Source organism: Zophobas morio, unplaced genomic scaffold (genome assembly GCF_036711695.1).
Source record: "Zophobas morio isolate AGI-343-1 ecotype UQ-CSIRO unplaced genomic scaffold, CSIRO_AGI_Zmor_V1 ptg000006l, whole genome shotgun sequence".
In the NCBI taxonomy this organism is placed as follows: domain Eukaryota; kingdom Metazoa; phylum Arthropoda; class Insecta; order Coleoptera; family Tenebrionidae; genus Zophobas; species Zophobas morio.
Window position 1 is genome coordinate 14,798,960 of NW_026972111.1, and position 19,689 is coordinate 14,818,648.

The 19,689-nt window shown below is 38.6% G+C and overlaps 1 protein-coding gene across 1 annotated transcript; it reads left to right on the top strand.

The window, feature by feature from the left end:
- The first annotated feature begins 363 nt into the window (after positions 1-363).
- On the top strand, positions 364-18,755 carry LOC135123669 (TBC1 domain family member 16). Its single transcript, XM_064048517.1, has 7 exons — positions 364-588; positions 10,621-10,992; positions 11,043-11,582; positions 11,668-11,957; positions 12,011-12,465; positions 17,960-18,141; positions 18,197-18,755. Exons 2-7 carry the CDS (start codon positions 10,629-10,631, stop codon positions 18,394-18,396), a joined length of 2,031 nt encoding a protein of 676 aa, XP_063904587.1. The 5' UTR covers positions 364-588; positions 10,621-10,628; the 3' UTR covers positions 18,397-18,755.
- The last annotated feature ends 934 nt before the right edge of the window (positions 18,756-19,689 follow it).

Genomic DNA, 19,689 nt, shown 5'->3' on the forward strand with positions numbered 1-19,689 from the left:
TATTATAAATTAACAAATTTAACAGAAATCAATTACTGAACTTCTTTGAAAGTCTAAATTATTAATTCGAAGTTTTTATCACTACCTTCAAAAAACTGATTCCATCATTAGTTTGAATCTAATAATTGTGTGTTATAGTCGAAGAAACTTAGCGCAAGTGAATAGACAGCTGATTTTGATTACTTTTACAGTGTGTGTTTAAAACAAGCGCCGCCACGTTACAGTTTTCTGTAACAGAACGCGCCAAAAACCTCTTTTTACTTAAAATACGGTCAGAGGAAATGACACGGTACAACACATTACCGATAACACACTTCTACCTAATTTGTATATACCCACTTTACTGATAAATGATAATATTGCTAGATAATTTTTCACACCGACGCGCAATTTGTGCTACAAGCACGTCCATGGTTTGAGATATTTGGATCAATAATAACAGTAGGGCATGGGGGCGGCATAACGTTCAACATGGTGCCATCGGGTCAAATATTCCTTCATAATACGCGTTCTGTTGATTAAATAGTGACTGAAGCAGTGGTTAAAACGATGGCTTGGTGTGCTAATGTGGTGCAGGCATCATAAACGGTAAGAAATAGTGACTTATTAGTTAAAGATAAGTTGTGTATTAATTTCGCTCCAATTTATCAACAGTTCCATTGTTGAGTGTATTTTATCGCTGTATATTTGGTGGGTAGTAGAATATTATGAAAGCAGTTTTATGAAAGTATTGATTACTTATTTTCATTCAGATTTATTGGAGTGTAGTTTTTAAATAACTGTGTATATTTTTCTGATTTACGAAAAATAGGTTCGCGTCCAAAAGTTTCTTCGGTTTAATTGATTTTAATAAAATTTGAACAAATATTGTTGATATGATTTGTGAAATGGGGCTTCATAAACAAGTATATAATTTAGGAAAATATATACGAACATAAACTGTACTTATTATTTTGCGTAAATAATATGATAAAATGTTGTCAGCTTATTATTTTTTTATTTAATATATGTAGATTATTGTATGATTGTAGTGTAACGGATGTATACATTTCGGATTATCAGTTTGTGGTTATTATTGCACAACGCATACTGCCGGAAATATCGCGGTTTCAGAGACAGGTATGCTTGATAATTTTGAATGAATATGTTACATTTCACCTTTGCTTCCTTTATAATATGATTTGTAAAATGTTAATATTATGCTGCCAACGTTCGTAAAGGTCAAAAAATAATATTTTCAGTTTCAAGAATTCAAGTATTTAATGTCATATCTTTAATAAAGAATTCTCACTGGAATGTCATTTTACTTATTTATTTTCTGACCCTTCTTGAGGCTTGAAAAATAAAAAAGTCTTGCATCCTACTGAAAATCTTTGATTGAGATTTATTCAAGAACCAAGAACTTCAATCTTAAGATAATATCCTTTACAATTTTAGACATCAAAAATCTACATATTGTGCAAACACATAAGTATAAATTAAATATTACACTATTCTTCAGATTTTGCTGTTGACTTCTGAAAATTAATTTAAACTATTTACAGTGTATGTATGTGCCAAATTAAACACTGATACTGACGACGTATTTCAACAGCTACGCTATTAACTTATAGAACTAGAATATTTTTACTCAGAGTGAGTGTTTAGAAGATTTCAAAAACATAGTGATAATGACTGTCAAAAATTTGATGTTTATAGAACTTCTGAACAGCCACGGCTAATGAATTGAAATTTGACGTAAGTACCTGAGTAAAAATAAATTTTGTTATTTCTGTTATGTCTGAAACATTATACAACTTTTGACTAGTACTATAAATTTATGGTAAGATATTCCGTATGACATATGTGTCTAGCCCACATTTGTTTTTTGTTACTAAACTCGAAATGGTGGAATGTCATATTTTCTCTGACTATTGAAAAAATAATTCATTCTCTCTCTTTTTCCCTTCCTATTTTATTAATGTTTTTTAAACAATCAATTAAATTTGAGATAACCAAGTAAGAACGAACGTCGAAGTTCTGTTTATACGTGAAATTCTCATATTTTACCATTACTTTTCGGTTTTTGTAAAATATATCTTACCCTTCAACAACAACGTTGCTAATTGTGGCTAATACTTCCGTGTTGCCCAAGTTATTATTTGGTATAAGTAGTTCTTTGCGTAAATTTAAATTACATTCTTAAAAATGTAGTCTCCACAATACTAAAATTAAATTTATTGCCAAATAAAAAGAATGTGGACCCCGAGTTATTTATTCAGGGTTGTTTATCGATTTTTATGAACATATTAAACACGAACCATTTATTGTTTGAGAAGTCGAATAACTTCTGTTTACAAAAACAAATTTTTACTATCGATTAGTCCGGCGCATCCACCATAAATGAAACGTCTGTTCATAAATACTGTTTCCAGATGTTTTGCCAATGTAGAACCGAAAAAGAGTGTCAGATAAGTCAAACTATACACAAATGAAAACCTATACCTTTTCAATGCAAGTAATAATGAACTTAACCAAGGCGAAGATGCAACCCAAAAGACATTTTCGGAGGTTTTGTAGAGATATTTTTCACGTGTGCCAACTTTTGAATGTCGGTGATTTTCAGAAACTAATAAATTATATATTCCAATAATGAAACAATTGATATGATTTTAACTTACCGTTGCTACCCGAGAAAGTTAATTTGGAAATATGACAAAATTTATGTTATCCTGCAAATTATCGTCGAAGGGTGCGGGATGGCCGTTATCAGGCTTTCCCTAACAGTTGGATGGGAGAGGCTCTTCTAACCCTTGGCCTTCCAGAAGTTCAGATATTACCCCTTTTTTGTGGAACACAATCGAAGCAATACATAGTTTACCACAGAATATATTGTTACGAAATACACCCTTACGCCGCCCCAGTACGACGCCTACGGCGGTCGAGAGCCTTCTGGACGTACGCACGGCGCTGATGGGTGAATCATCGCTGTTGACGGCCGAGAGGCGGGCGCATAAAGACAGGTCTGGAGCGTCTCGAAGCGGCGTCCAGGGGAGTCTCGAAGCGGAGTCGCGATGGATGTTCGTGAAGGATCTCGATCAGAGACTATGGGTTTAAATAGAGGCGACCGTAGGTAATGGATTCATTCATCCAGTGAAGACAGTCGAGAGCGCCGGAATAATTTCTGTACATATTCGTTGCAATAGATAGTGTTGTAATTCGACCTGAAGAAATAAATTTTTGAGTTTTACCAACGCCCGATTTATTATTCGTCCGTCAATCGTAACACTGGTGTCAGAAGTGGGATTAATTGTGAAATAAATCGGGATTCGAATTTGGTTGGTGCTACTAGGGGAGACCGGAACAAAGTGAACTTTCGAGAAAATTCTCTCCCGCGGTAAGAGTGGAATAACGGAATTAGACTTTCATCACCTGACATTGGCTTCGAGAATTGACATCTGTCAAGGCTCTAGAAGTTTCTAGAAGAAAATTTTATGCCGACTACCACAAGAGCGCAAACAGCCAACATGGAGGAACAACTGACAAAAATGATGAAAATGTTGAGCGAAAATCAAAGAATAATGGAAGAAAGTAGAAAAGAAGATCGAAGAATAATGGAAGAAAATAGAAAAGAAGATCGCAGAATAATGGAAGAAAATCAAAGAATAATGGAAGAAAGTAGAAAAGAAGATCGAAGAATAATGGAAGAAAATAGAAAAGAAGATCGCAGAATAATGGAAGAAAATCAAAGAATAATGGAAGAAAATTTAAAAGCTATGCAAACTACACTTTTGAACAGCCGAAGCGAAATCCTCCAAGTCGTGCGAAATGAAGTGGACGAGGTGAGAAATGAAATGGAAAACAAGATCAAGGAGCTCGAAGAAAGGTTGCAAACACCACGACCTACAATTGCGACCCCTGCAGAATTCAGTCCGGTGAGAGTTCAACCCCCTATTTTCGATGGGCAGACGTCGTGGACTACTTATAAGAAGCAATTTGAAGCTGCGGCCTTGTCGAATAGCTGGAATGACCAACAGAAAGCGACCGCTTTGGTAGTAGCACTACGAGGTGCGGCCCTGGAGATTCTACAGACATTATCAGAAGAGAACCAGAAGGACTATACCGCTTTGACGACCGCCCTCGAACTCAGATTTGGAGATGAACACCTCCGGCAAGTTTTCGTAGCGCAGCTTAAATCTAGGATTCAGAAGAGTAGTGAATCTCTTCAGGAGTTTGCGGCTGATGTTAAACGTTTGGTACACCTCGCCTATCCTGAAGCTCCGCAAGACTTCCAAGACAGACTGGCAGCAGAAACCTTCGTAAACGGCGTAAGAGATAGTGAGGTAAGAAGAGTCCTGCAAATCTCCGGGTTCAAGAAACCATCCGAGGCGCTGATTCGAGCGTTAGAAGTGGACGCCGCATACAACAGCTCACCTCGTTCCAACGTTAAGATACGAGGCATTGGGGTTGAGGGCGAAGTAAACCCTATTCAAGAGAGTCTCGACAAAATGAGCGAGAACTTTGAGAAACTCGCCCGCGAAATAATTGCCGAAATCAAGACGGGCAGTTCTAGACAACATGGAGGGCGCCTAGAATGTTACAGGTGTGGGCGTCAAGGGCATGTTAGGAGGGATTGCCGTGTTAGATCGCCAGCGCCGATGAGGAGATCGCAGCCGCGACCTCCTCTACATCAGGAGCAGGAAAACTAAAGGCAGTCGGTATCTCGGGGCGCGTACTGGCTGCTAAAAGAGAAGCCCCAACAACTGTAATGGTTAGAAGTATCGCGGGGAGCGTCGACAGTCCGACAATCAGCGGAAAAATCAATGGACGGGAATCGAAGATCATCATCGACACAGGAGCCGAAGTGTCCCTTGCACGCAGATCCAGGTTACAAAATTGCCAAATTAAATCAGTATATACCGCCACGAATGTAAAGACGGTGACAGGAGAAACAACACCGGTTCTGGGTACAGCGGTGGTGAATGTAGAGCTCGGTCGACTCCGAATAAGGCATGAAGTTCTGGTGGCGGAAATCGCTGACGATTTCATTCTGGGTATGGACCTAATCAGCCGGTATGGTTTAATGATCGACCCAGAACAGAAAATTCTGCGTTTCGGAGCCGAAGAATTTGTGTTGGGACGTCCGAATGTGGAAGCTGCAACAGTCAGACTAGTGGTCTGTCAGACAACGAAGGTAGATGGTAATGCAGAAGTCATCGTCCCCGCCAGAGTAGAGACGAACCCCGGATACAGTTTGGGGATGGTGCAGCCGGCACATGACTCGACCCACAAGCTCCTGATCGCGAGCACCCTAGTCAAAACCGATCGTGACATACCCTTACGTGTGGCAAACGTGTTTCCCAATGCAGTCAATATTAGAAAAGGGGAGATTATCGGAATGTGTGAGCCAGTCGCCCGAGTATTGAACTGCGAGGAAGAAGACGTTGAGAATGAGTCTAAGGAAGGGGATACCAAAGGCTTGGAGGTCAACTGGGACCAGCTGTCTGCTCGTGAGAGAAAACTGGCCAAAGGACTCATTCGTAGGCACCGTAATGTCTTCGCCTCAGAGGAGGAACCATTCGGGAAGACCAACATCGTAGAACACCGAATAAACACTGGTGACACGCAACCGATCCGTCAGGCTCCTCGAAGACTACCCCTAGCCAAACAAGAAGAAGCTACAAGACTCGTGGACAACATGTTGAGAGATGGGGTAATTGAAGAATCCAACAGCGCGTGGTCATCTCCAGTAGTCTTGGTTACCAAGAAGGACGGGACTACCCGATTTTGCGTCGATTACAGGAAACTGAACGACGTCACGAAGAAAGACAGTTACCCCCTTCCTCGAATAGACGATACCTTGACGACCTTATCCGGCTCGGCGTGGTTTTCGACCTTGGACTTGAAGAGTGGCTACTGGCAAGTAGGCTTGCACCCGGACGACAAAGAAAAGACTGCGTTCTCCACCGGAAGTGGCCTCTATCACTTCACCGTTATGCCCTTCGGGTTATGTAATGCGCCAGCAACATTCGAGCGGCTGATGGAGATGGTGCTAAAAGGACTGACATGGAAGACCTGCCTGGTATACCTCGACGACGTCATGATTATGGGCAAAACGTTTGACGACCATCTGAAGAATCTCGAGGAGGTGCTAGAACGAATGGAAAAGGCTCGTTTGAAACTAAATCCCAAGAAATGCTCGCTCTTCCAGAAAAGAGTCGAATTCCTGGGCCATATCGTGTCGGAGAAAGGAATAGAAACCAACCCGACGAAAGTTCTTGCTATCCGGGATTGGCCCATACCAAGAGACAAGCATGAACTACGAAGCTTCTTGGGACTCTGCACATATTACCGACGATTTGTAGAAGGGTATGCCGACATCGCAGCACCGTTACACCAACTGACGGAGCAGAAGGCGACTTTCAAGTGGAGCAGTACATGTGAGATGGCCTTTAAGAGACTGAAGACGGCTTTGTGCACCAGCCCCATTTTGGCTTACCCCAGGGACAAAGGAAGGTTCGTCCTCGATACCGATGCGAGTAACTCGGGAGTTGGGGCCGTATTGTCGCAGATACAAGATGGGGAGGAAAGGGTTATCGAATATTTTAGTAAATTACATTCCAAACCAGAGAGAAATTACTGTGCCACAAGGAAGGAACTGCTAGCCATTGTCAAAGCCGTCAACCACTTCCACAAGTATCTATACGGACAGGAGTTTCTGATCAGGACCGACCACGCTGCCCTCTCGTGGCTACTGCAGATAAAGAATCCCGAGGGCCAAGTAGCGCGTTGGCTGGAACGACTACAGCAGTACCACTTTAGGATCAAACACCGAGCGGGTCGACTTCACAACAACGCTGACGCTTTGTCAAGGCGTCCGTGTGGAGAGTGCAAGCACTGCGACAGGATCGACGCGGAAGAAGGGAACCTGCCCGTTCGTCGGACGATTTTTGAGCAAGATGAAGAATGGACAACGGCGCGGTTAAAGCGTGAGCAAGAAGCAGACGACATAATCGGACCAATACTAAAGTGGAAGGAGGAAGGAGTCGAACGACCCGACTGGGCAGAATTGTCCGACCAATCCCCCAGTTTGAAGGCATTATGGGCCCAATGGGATTCCTTGGTCATGGAAAATGGGCTCTTGAAGCGAAAGTGGGAGAGTCCTGATGGGCGTACCTCTAAGACGATGCTGGTCCTCCCCAAGGTAAAGGTTTCCAAGGTCTTAGAGGAAGTTCATGCCGGAACATCTGGAGCCCACTTCGGAGTGAACAAAACTTTGTCGAAAATCCGGGAGAGGTTTTATTGGGTAGGTCATCGTGACGATGTCGAAAGTTGGTGTCGCAAGTGTACGACGTGTGCGGCCAGCCAAGGTCCTCATACCAGGGCGAGGGGAAAGATGAAGAAATATAATGTTGGGGCACCTTTCGAAAGAATCGCCATCGATGTGGCCGGTCCGTTCCCTGTAACAAACGACGGCAACAAGTTTATCCTGGTGGCTAGCGACTACTTCAGCAAGTGGCCAGATGCCTATGCCATTCCAAATCAGGAAGCCGTCACGGTCGCGAAAGTACTGGTTGACAATTGGATCAGTAGGTTTGGCGTCCCCTTGGAACTTCACTCAGACCAGGGACGCAATTTCGAATCCAACGTCTTCCAAAGAGTGATGCAGCTACTGGGAATACGTAAGACAAGGACAACGCCACTACACCCACAGTCCGACGGCATGGTGGAAAGGTTCAATCGGACTATGGAGCAACACCTTTCGAAAGTGGTAGAAGAGCACCAAAGGGATTGGGACCAGCACCTTCCACTATTCCTGCTGGCCTACCGCGCAGCTATCCACGACACCACGGGCCAAACACCTGCTCACGTTGTATTTGGGAAGGAACTGCGGCTGCCCTGTGACCTAGTCTTTGGATTGCCATCCGAAGAACCGATGGAAGTACGTGACTACGTGGACGAACTGAAAGAGAAGTTGGTCAACGTACATGAACTAGTGAGGGGCCGGATCAAGATTGCCAGTGACCGAATGAAGACCCGTTATGATGTGAAGGCCAACTGTGGCGGATTCCAGGAAGATGACTTAGTGTGGCTGTATAACCCCCGACGGAAGAAGGGACGTTGCCCAAAACTGGCTCCTGACTGGGAAGGTCCATACACTATCGTCACTAGAATAAATGACGTAGTTTATCGGATCCAACGTGGACCAAAGACGAAGATGAAGATCGTTCATCTCGATCGACTAAAACGGTACGAAGGAAACAACGAAGACGCTTCCGATCGGGACGATCGGATTTGAAGAGGGGGGCAGTGTTACGAAATACACCCTTACGCCGCCCCAGTACGACGCCTACGGCGGTCGAGAGCCTTCTGGACGTACGCACGGCGCTGATGGGTGAATCATCGCTGTTGACGGCCGAGAGGCGGGCGCATAAAGACAGGTCTGGAGCGTCTCGAAGCGGCGTCCAGGGGAGTCTCGAAGCGGAGTCGCGATGGATGTTCGTGAAGGATCTCGATCAGAGACTATGGGTTTAAATAGAGGCGACCGTAGGTAATGGATTCATTCATCCAGTGAAGACAGTCGAGAGCGCCGGAATAATTTCTGTACATATTCGTTGCAATAGATAGTGTTGTAATTCGACCTGAAGAAATAAATTTTTGAGTTTTACCAACGCCCGATTTATTATTCGTCCGTCAATCGTAACAATATCTTACCAGACTTTACTTTATTGCGGTTGAAAATTTTATATTGGGACAGGAGTGGTGCATGTGAATGAAATCGTGGGCTACATTTTGAACTGTTTTACATCACTTAAGTAAAATTTTGTTGTAAACTACATGATGTTTTTGTCAAAATTATGATTACTATGTTTAATATTTCGGATAAAAAGTAAAACTGAGATTCCTTTGGAAACGTAGTTTCATGAATTTAGGTCAATAATTCTTCTACAATTATTATCTAACAAATTAGCAGATTGTATTTTCTGAAAATAAAACGAAGTAGAGTTGACTGTAAGATCAATTTTTACAGGTGGAACCATTTGCACGACTGCACACAGCTGACAGGTCATTTGTCAGTGCCGAAAATAATGGGCAACAGAATTGAGTAACAACAGAACTTTTTTCGAGAAATTCGAAACGATATCGACATCTACTGACCAAAAATGATTAGTTAAATGTTCTGGTTATTCTGGTTCACATCAAATTCGCTTTTTTATCGCATGCTGTTTGTTAATTCAACTTTGTTGCTAGAATCCGTAAATAGTCACATTGTTTTTTGCTTTTATGTACGTTACTGACGTGTGAGATTTCTAACATTCATAAATCTTTTTTGGAAACGTAGAAAGTAGTGGGTATGTCCCTACGATTTTTGCATACAAAATTTTTAGGTCCTATTAAATAAAACATATAGTCAATAGTACTGTCAACATACACATTTTTTTTATTAAATAATATGCAAACGTTCTCAATTTCAGTACTATACTTTTACAAACAAAAAACTCATAAGGAAGTTAAGCTGTTTAGCCACTACTTCCCTCGCTTTCAGAATTGTGACGCCAGTCTGTCGTGGTATGTTCTCATCAGATTTCGGTGATTGGACATTTTAATAAAATAACTTACGCCCTTAAAGTAAAAAACTGATTGTTTGTATTTTGTACAAATTCTTGCAGAAAAAATTGTTTTTAATCATACTTTGGTCGCTCATACTCCGCCACTGTGTTTGATTCGAACGCATTATGTTCCGAAAACACACTCTGTTGACTTGTCTATATTTGATCTGGCGCGAAGTGTTCACACTTCTCCACACATATTAGGAAACGGAGGCTCGATTCTACCCGCATTGACAGAACGTTACGCAAATGTTTGGAGGTTCCAAATATGGCTGTTTTTGACTCACCCTGCATACGTAATTGCAAACATTTGTGTTAACTGAGTTAGACACACAGTATAGTGGTAATAATAATATGAAATGAGGTGAGCCTGAATAACTTACTTCAATTGTAATATTACTAATATCACTTTCGGGAAAATCAGGAGGAGGAGCAAGGATATGCGTATGTTTCTAGTGAGTGTTCCTATTTCAGTCAGGAGACGTATGCCATTTCCATATAAAATTTAACAACAAAACGCAGTCCAATTTTCTCGTACTTTAGAGTAATAAAACGTCTATAAAACATGAGAGTAGTTTATCTGACTTCTTAGAAATTTTAAAAACACATTAAAGTGCTGGTTTGTGCTACATTGTACATATAAAAATCAACATCTGTTTACTCCTCCCAGAATTCGATAACGTCATCATCAACAACATTAAATAAATTGTTAGCAAAATATCCTTGAAACGCGGTATTATAGACTGGGATTTTAAGAGCAAAATTATTGCATTAATTTTATTATGAGTTACTGGACATTAAAAACATTTATTTTCTTATTCTGTTTGTCCCAAAAGTAGACAAAACTCAATGACATTCGGCGTTAATTTTAATTTTATATTTATGCAAGTACTATAGTTTTTTTTTCAAAATGTTTGGAGACATTGTTCTTGAAATGGGGCTGAACTTTCGTGCTAAACTTTGTTTTATAATTATGCACATGGAAAATTTTTAAACAATGATTAAAATAAGTAACTAATTTCTTTTACAGATTTGAAAATGCCTCTGGTAGACATAATTCGACGTGCGTCGACTTACATCCTGGGCGTTGAAGATCACTTCTCAAAAGACGCTCAATACGAAGATAATGAAGTTCTTTTTTGCAAAAATAATGTCTGCGTACATCCGCCAGCAATGGTGCGCCAAGACACCGACATACTTCATCATCCCGGCTATCTTACCATCACATCCAAAGTCTTCGTTGATCAATACAACGAGAGCAGAAGACCCACCCTTTTTCTTACTTGGATACCTAATTCGGCTCTTACAAAATGCCCAAGTGCATTGCAGAACTCTTACAACCACAACAAGCAAACCAGCATGGAAAGTCTTAACTCTAACGATTCTAACGGAAGTATTCCAGGTAAAAAATGCATTTCCAGTTTCTAAAATCGCTTAATTTAAACGTTACAGAGCGTCCCGCCAGTATTGAATTGAAAAGTACTAACCCTTTTTTAAACTGCGATAGCACTACGGACTCTCTAAGTTCCGAAGACAGTGACAAACAAGGCACTATCATCAATATCAATGTTGATATTGCTAATCCTGACATAGAAATAGTTACTACACCCGATAGTGTTAAAGATCCGACTGAAAAATTTGACTTTTCGAGATCAGAGAGCGTGACTTCAAATGACAGTCAATTAAATTGGATAACAACACCGGAGTTCCTAGCACAAAAGCACAATTTGATGTTTCCTGAAAGCAACAATTGTTCACCAGTATTGCCAACAAAACAGCCGCATAAATGTAGAAGATTTAGTGTTGACTTAAGTCAGATGAGATCTCTACGATTATTTTTTAATGATAGTAACTGTACTTGTGGGCAGCTTGTTGTAGCATCCAGAGAATCTCAATATAAAATTTTACACTTTCATCATGGAGGGTTGGACCATTTGGCTCAAGTTTTACATCAGTGGCATTCTTTGTTACACAACATCAAGCATGCCAAAGGTAATACTTAAATGAGTGTTTTTACAAATAACCAAATCCAAAAAACATGTAACAAACACTACACAAGTAATGTTTAAATTTGCAGGTTATGAAGAGAATCTTCCTTATCGTCACTTCATGGTCTGTCGACCAGAAGTATCCGACTTGGAACTCCACCCAGAAGAAGGCCAAGTACCTAAACTAACAGAAGACATCTTCAGAAGTTTATTCAATGACGTAGGCCACCTTGAAGATGATCTCACCCTACGAAAATCGATTTTCTTTTCTGGAATGGAACGTAATCTTCGCAAAGAAGTGTGGCCTTTTCTTCTACACGTGTACCCTTACCAAAGCACTTACACGGAACGCAGCCAAATTGCCGAAATAAGACGTCAAGTAAGTAAAATCTTCTCAAATGTAAACTTTTACTAAAACTGTACTCTACAAAGGAATATGATGAGATCACAAGACGTCGTCTCGATCTCTCCGGCACTCAGCTCAACCAGTTCCGCAGGAAAGTACAAAGTGTTATAGAAAAAGATGTCGTAAGAACTGACAGAGGCAACCCCTTTTTTGCGGGCGATGACAATCCCAATTTAGATGTTATGAAAAATATTTTACTAAATTACGCTGTATATAATCCAGGGTTGGGCTATACGCAAGGTATGAGTGATTTATTGGCACCTGTTCTTTGCGAACTCAAAGACGAAGTGGCTGCGTTTTGGTGCTTTGTGGGATTGATGCAAAGGGCTGTTTTTGTTGCAACGCCTACGGATAGAGATATGGATAGGTCGTTAAGGTATTTGAGAGAGTTGGTTAAGCTGATGGTGCCTCGTTTTTATGAACATTTAGAGAAGCATAGGGATGCTACAGAACTGCTTTTTTGTCATCGCTGGATTTTGTTGTACGTATTGTGTTCTTTTTTGTAGCTTAAAAAGTAGAAAAGTAGACGTCCCTGAAAAGTATTACTCTCAAAGAATCTGAACTTTGTTGAAAATTCTGAAATGTAAAGTGTATGCTAGCACAACTTATTTAGTTAAAAGCTAATGCCTAGGTTACAGTTATCTGAAAGTATTTAAGAAAGCAAATGACATAAAAAAAACCCAGTAAGTCGTTACAAAATAGGATTTTTGCATTTTTCGAATAAATAGTACAGACGGGGCAATAATATTATAAGTGAATATAACATTGCTAAAGATATGTATTTATTTTTTAAACAAATACTCGGTTCGTATGTTTCAAGTGTTTACTGCCTTTGATTCGAACGCACACTCTGTTGACTTGTTTATATTTGGTAGAACGAAACTGAGGCTCAATTAACAATAATTGATCTAAATATATGAATGCGTTACTAAAAAGGAAGGCTATTCCTGTGTTTCTAGGAAAATATTCAGTTCAACATTTCAGCAAAAACACGCATGTTAACTCCAACACGTGCAGTATAATACCAATAATAAAAAAATGGGGTTTATCGTTTCGTGAAGAAGAAGGTTTAAACAATAAAAATTGTTATAATAATAAATAAAAACAATTCATAAAGGAAGAGTACAGGAGTATATTATTTTGTTCTACATATCAACTAAAATTTGACAACAATCGGTCCAGTAGTTTCGGAAATTATCTGTCTAATAAAAATTAACACATACAGCGGACAGACGACAGGCGGCAGACAGACAAATAGATGTAAACGGGAGACGTATTATTTCGTACACAAATTTAACAAAACAAAGAAAAAAAATCTGTCAATCAACAAGACAACAAAATTTTAATAAAAAACTGTGCAGTGGCAGCGGCACCAGAGCGCTATAAGAGTGTTGACGATCGAAGTATATCAATTTCATTCTAGAGCACAGCGAAAATTATCCATAGGCGGCGTTGTAGCACGAGTGAAGTTTGGAGCTCCTGGTTGAGGCTATTCTCCCACCCACGACGGTCATTCTATTCTATCCTATCGGCAAGTACATGCCGCCCAGTACCCCTCTATCTAATGAAGAAAGGTGCCGCGCTAACAAGCCGTTACGGTCGCAAACTGGTGGTTGGAAATCACAGCTATAAATAAGTTGACAGCGTCACGTCATCCCGACCGCTCCCCTGACTTCTGTTCTAGCTCTGGGTCTTTTGTGCAGACGGCGCGAACGCCAGCTCGACAAGGAACCGCGTACTCCGCTTGTGCCACGTGTTTCTGTGTTATTTACCTCAATTCCATTTTAAATGTTCACTTTCTGTGGGTCTGATATTAAACTACAACTGAACAAGTGTCAAAGTTTCAAAAAGAGCAATAAACAACATTTAAATTCGCCATTCACTCTCGTGAAATTTTAAACAGCAAAGAATTCTTATCTGAGATTAAGATCTGGACATCAGACAGTTATATAATGGAAGCATTAATCAAAATATTTCCATGAAAAAAACTAGCAAAGATTTATAAAAATAAAAAGTATCTGGTGTGAAGTAAAACTTGTGTAGATAAAAAAAAATACGTGAGGTTAGAAAATGCAGAGCATGAAAATTTAGTTTCAATTTAAATTATACAACAAAGAAAATTACTGAGGCTAAAACTGTGAGATAGAGAAAAATTGTATGAGGTGAAAAATTGCAAAGCTAACAAAATTACATGAGATTAATATTTTATGTTCGTTCGAGTTATTTAGTTAAATTTTTAAAAGTGAAGTTGTTCAGCTGCATTGTGGGCCTTTGTTATATATTCCCCTAAACAAACACATAAACAAAAATACATAGCAGGCAATCTTGAGGCTTAAAATGGCGTCGGACGAGTGCGTTGTTAAAAAAATGCGTCAAAAATATGTCTCCCAGAAATTCCATCAATCCTGTGGTCTAAATCAAAGGAATAAAATGCACGTCCCCCATGACCCACAATGTTGTTAATTTGTTCAATAAAATTTTACAGTTCAAACATGTGTTCGGTTTGAAAATACTCTTTCAACATGGCCGCTGCCAGAACAAAGAATTTACGTCGTGTTAAATTATGCCACACTTTATCAAGGATTCAAACAAAGAATTTACATTATGTTAAATAATGCCACACTTTATCAAGATTCAAACAAAGAATTTACCGGATGTTAAATTATGCCTTGATCCACGTAATTGGTTACTTAAAACCATTAGCTTTGAGAGTTTATACGTGAACTGTCCCCAGCTCGGTGATGTAATTTTCAACGTTGTGAGAAAATGTCTCGGTGATGATACGATCATAATAACTACTTAAGGGGAGAAATTTTTAATCCCCCCGTACCTCAGTTCACGATATTATGAATTCTACCTCACTTTCCATGGTTTTTTTTCCAGAGTAGGGCACCGTGAGATTGATTTAACTGCCGTAAATGAACTATTAACAATCTTGTGTGAGCAATTATTTAAGAAGTGTTATAATGTAACATTTGAGTATAAGCATCCAGAAACCTTATTTATAATTTGGTAAACAAATAATGACTCCTGACTAAGTGAATTTCATGAAATCTCCTAGCAAGTGCTATATGTAAACAACTCCCGACTGTTAAATTGTGTTAGAATCAGTTAACGATTAAAATCTTAACATGAACTGTGAATTTACAAACAATAATAGTATATTATTAACTAAGGTTGTGAAGACAGACATTCTAGACCGAGCGCAAATTAGAACCTGAGACGCGCAGCGTCGAGGGCTCGAAAGCGCGAGGTCTAGAATTGGGTTCACAAACGTGGTTAATATACTATTTTTTCCACTAGTAGCCATTTGAGGTTTGCGAATTTTCAAAATGTTTTTTCTGAAGTGCATCAATAAAAACGTGTACTCACGTTATTTTAGTAAGCTTTGGAATTTTATTATTTTTTGACAATCCAGAAATGGTCCAGAACTTTTGTTTTCATTTCGTCCATATTTCCCGTTTTTAATAAATTTTTGTGTGGAAAATGTTGTAAAGTGAACCATCATGTACCCCTGCTCATTCCGTCGTACTTACGCGACCACGACAAATTTGGCTGAAAAAGATATCGACCTTTTATCGTTAAAGCGACACGGGGAATGGAAATCCTCCAGCGTAGCAAAGGATACAACGACGGCTCGATCTTCAATAAAAAAAAAAATCGCCGAAATCGTCCAAAGCTCATCTACGACAAATCAAGTCAAACCAAATCGGAACCATGAGTCAGTTTCACTCCCGTAAACTACTTCATTTTCACTCCCATCAACTTCATCAACTTAGTTTCACCAATTTATCCTCAATTACACCGAGAATAATCAATTCAGGGTTTGGAAATCATTCCAGGGCATAATTTAAAAGCAAATTTTCCAAAATGATCGTTTTCAGGTTATGTCTCATTTTTTATGACAGTTGTGGACAGTTGTCACATTAGGTGGCCAACTTCACGTTTACATTATTGACCAAGGTTCACAATTTTCTAAATTACAGCCCTCTAGACAAGTCGATAATTAGCTATTGCAATGTTACTAGTGGAAAAAATAAATTTACACCACGTGTTAGGTTCTGTCGAAAATTCACATATTTCCTCTTCGAAAGCCGAAAGAATTAGCTACGCCTATTGAGGAAAACTGTAGCATCGCAATCGGTTCGATTAATTGTCGTTAAACAAAGGCTTCCTCGGTTTTATTAACTACCAAAGCAACTAAACTTAACCGAGCTAACTCATCACGTGGTTGCACTCACAACAAACAAACCAAAAGTGACGCATCTCGTCGTGCTCTAGCACCAAATCAACCTCTACAAACGCTCTCAACAGAAAATTCCTTAGGAGAGCTGCCGACTAGCTAACAATAACTAAACGTGTCCTTGGTATATTTAACGATTTTCTTGATTGATTTTTTTTTCAAAATTCAAATTACTCAAATGCGATTTCGCGCCGCTGTTTTTTTCTAGCGCGAAATTTTAATTCAAATCTGGTCATCACAATATAACCCTTTATTTGTAGTTTTTCATAGATTTTAATACTATTTGTTTTATCTGATGAAGAGCGGTTCACGGTATACGGTACTGTTATTATTAGTTTTACATTGCACCTACTCAAATTGACATACGTGTCCTTGATAAAATTTACAAAATTAAATTTTATATCTCTCTCAAGAAGCCATATTTGTTCGACTGTAATTTATACGGGAAGGAAGATCTGCAGAAATAAAAATTTTTTATAAACATTTCATTTCTAGCAGCAACATGATTTACCAACAAATATTTTATTCTGTATCTATGTTATTCAGGAAAAAATATTTTTTTAATCTGTTCCATAATCAATGTGCATTCTAATTTTGTTTCTCTTTTCATTTTCTAATTTCGACGGTTATTAATTTGAAATGACTGGTACGAAGTGGTCGACCCTGCCGCCTCTGACCAGCCGCCACTCTTTTGTTGGTACTGCCGCACACACCTTTGTTACTTACCTACAAAATATTGCTAAAAATAACCCGACTGAGATTTTTGGCGAACCTTCGCATTGTTAACAAATTTCAATTGAAAGTCTAAAATGTGTTCATTATGTGTGTGTAAAAAGAATAGGATGTTTCATTAAAAAATCACAATAGACTTTGTTGTGAGAGGAAAGCTATTCAAATTTAAATTATCTCTAAATAAATTTTATAGTCTGATACCCTGATAAGTAAACGATCTTTCAAATAAGGTGTTGAAGGCTGACATGCTCACCCATTAACACAATGCATCATTCAGTTTTTTTTTAATCAAACAAGATTTATTTTATCCTCAAACATGCAAACACAAAAGATTTTAATAATAATGCTGCTCACATCGGATAAATTGGTCATAAAGAGGGGCGTCTTGTCCTTCAAAGCAGGTGAAACAATGCGTTACCAACGAATCTGCGTTTTATTATTGCGATGGCTCAAACATCCCGCCAAACTGAGACATGTGTACAAAAATTATAGCAAAACGCGTGAGGGAGAATCGGGTAACAAGAGCGGAATTAAGGCTCTTCGTGGTAGTCGGTCATCTGCCTCGATAATTTACATTATTAAATGGTACAATACACACCATGTCTCCACATCCAAAGACCTGCCGCATCCTTCCCGCTATACCCGACCCTAGCAAAGCAGCCAGTTATTCCCAAACTGCGGCTTTCAGGCTGATACGGATCTCCCCATGCATAACTAATAATTTAACATCTAGACGGACAAATTACACAAGAGAAAATCATTCAAATTTGACAACACTTTATACGTTCTTGTGCATTTATCCAGATTAAAGTTTGCATCCACTATTTCCTGAATTTAGAAAGAAAGTTAAATGAGTACTAAAACTGCAAAGCAGCGAACATGAAACATTTAATTGTCCCATACTATAGCAATACCTTACACTAGAAAATTGACATGATACCAAAATATGTATCAACATAAGTTATTAATCATAATCACCTTTACTTTTTTACTGTTTCAGATGTTTCAAACGGGAATTTACCGAAGCAGTGGCCTTGCGCATGTGGGAAGCCTGCTGGGCAAACTATTTAACGGACTATTTCCACTTGTTCCTGTGTCTCGCTATAATCTGTGTTTATGCCGATGACGTTATTGCTCAAGATTTAAGGGCCGATGAGATGTTGTTGCATTTTAGCTCTTTAGGTGAAAAAAAACATCCCCATAATATATAACGTAATAACGTAAGTTCCAATTTCAGCAATGTATATGGATGGTCAAGTTATCGCGCGAAAAGCTAGAGGGCTGCTTCACCAGTTTAGGCAACTGAGGGAAATCCCTTGTACGCTGTCGGGGCTCTGCACGCGATGTGGCCCTGGAATTTGGGACAGTTCGCACAGTCCTAGAATTTATTGCTCAGGACATGAACTTCCTGGGCATTGTAACAACTGCATAAATTAACATTCAGATCTTGTCGTTGATTAGAAGCAAATCATTGCAATTTTCGATTCGGTCGTTCGTCCTACGGAAAATTGGATCAGAATTCAATAGAATACGTACAGTGTCAAAAACATAGTGAACTAGTTATGTGTTTTCTTTCTTCTTCTATTATTATTATTATTGATATAAAAATATAATTTTATAAAATCATATTGTACATACATTTTATTATACTTGTTTATTGATCATCATATCAAAAGAAAAATCATGATACTGAACTGTGAATCTGTATATTAACTAAATCATTGTTATAATCGATCTGCAAAACTGTACTTAATTATTATTAGAAAATAAAAGCTTGGCATGTGTACTGTTGACAATAGACTCGTTTATTTTTTAGTGAATGGAGAAAAAACAAAAACGTTGATTTCAATTATAAGGAAGAGGAATATGGTCTTTGAAATTTGGTGGTTATTAGTTCTACCGTGTACAATGTTTTAATAGTAAGTAAATACTTATTCATAAGATTATCGTTATCAATGGTCTATTTTATATACAAAATTAAAGGAAGATATAGCGCATGACAAAAAAAGTTATTTTAATCAACGGAAAAATACAAGAGAACTTTTATTTTGAGATTATCGGCATGCACATGGCGCGATCAAAGACGTCACATCTGTTTCACCTTTATTTAAAATAGTGCACGTCGAATCTTGAAGTAATTGTCGACCATGAAAATCGCATTAAAGTATGGAATGACATGCAACACGTAAATTAAGGCAATGATTATAACTATTATCAGTTTTGTGTGCAATGTATAAAAATAACCGAATAATATAGTAATAATAATAACACACTATCAATGACGGCGTTTGCTGTATTTTTCATTGCAAAGTGTTGATATTCCATACGACCTACATAAAATTTGCTTCGGAATAATAGATCAGTATTAACGCCCACTAGAAAAACATATCGACCACTTATGGATGCATTCAAAAATAAATTACGTTTGTTTGGCAGATTCCCGATGCTAAAGCTTGATACTTTCGTTAAAACTGAAAAACTGCAGTTATTGAATTTGAATAAGAATATTCAAATAAAAAAATAACATTATTTGTTTGCGATTATTTTTTCTCAGATTAGAAAATCAATAATAAAATGATATTACACTAATTATACTCGTTGAGTGGGACGCCACCATGCGATTAATTTTTGTTTAAACAGTTGCCCTTTTTGAAATTACAAATTAAATTGTTGTTGTGTTTGATCAATCAAGCACTGTTTTACCAACACAAGCTTATTATTCAATAACTT

Bases quoted from the DNA above. Each gene is read 5' to 3' on its own strand.
- LOC135123669 (XM_064048517.1), top strand. From the start codon at position 10,629: ATGCCTCTGGTAGACATAATTCGACGTGCGTCGACTTACATCCTGGGC. The intron at 11,583-11,667 runs GTAATACTTAAA...TTAAATTTGCAG, and splicing joins CAACATCAAGCATGCCAAAG to GTTATGAAGAGAATCTTCCT. The intron at 18,142-18,196 runs GTGAAAAAAAAC...TTCCAATTTCAG, and splicing joins GTTGCATTTTAGCTCTTTAG to CAATGTATATGGATGGTCAA.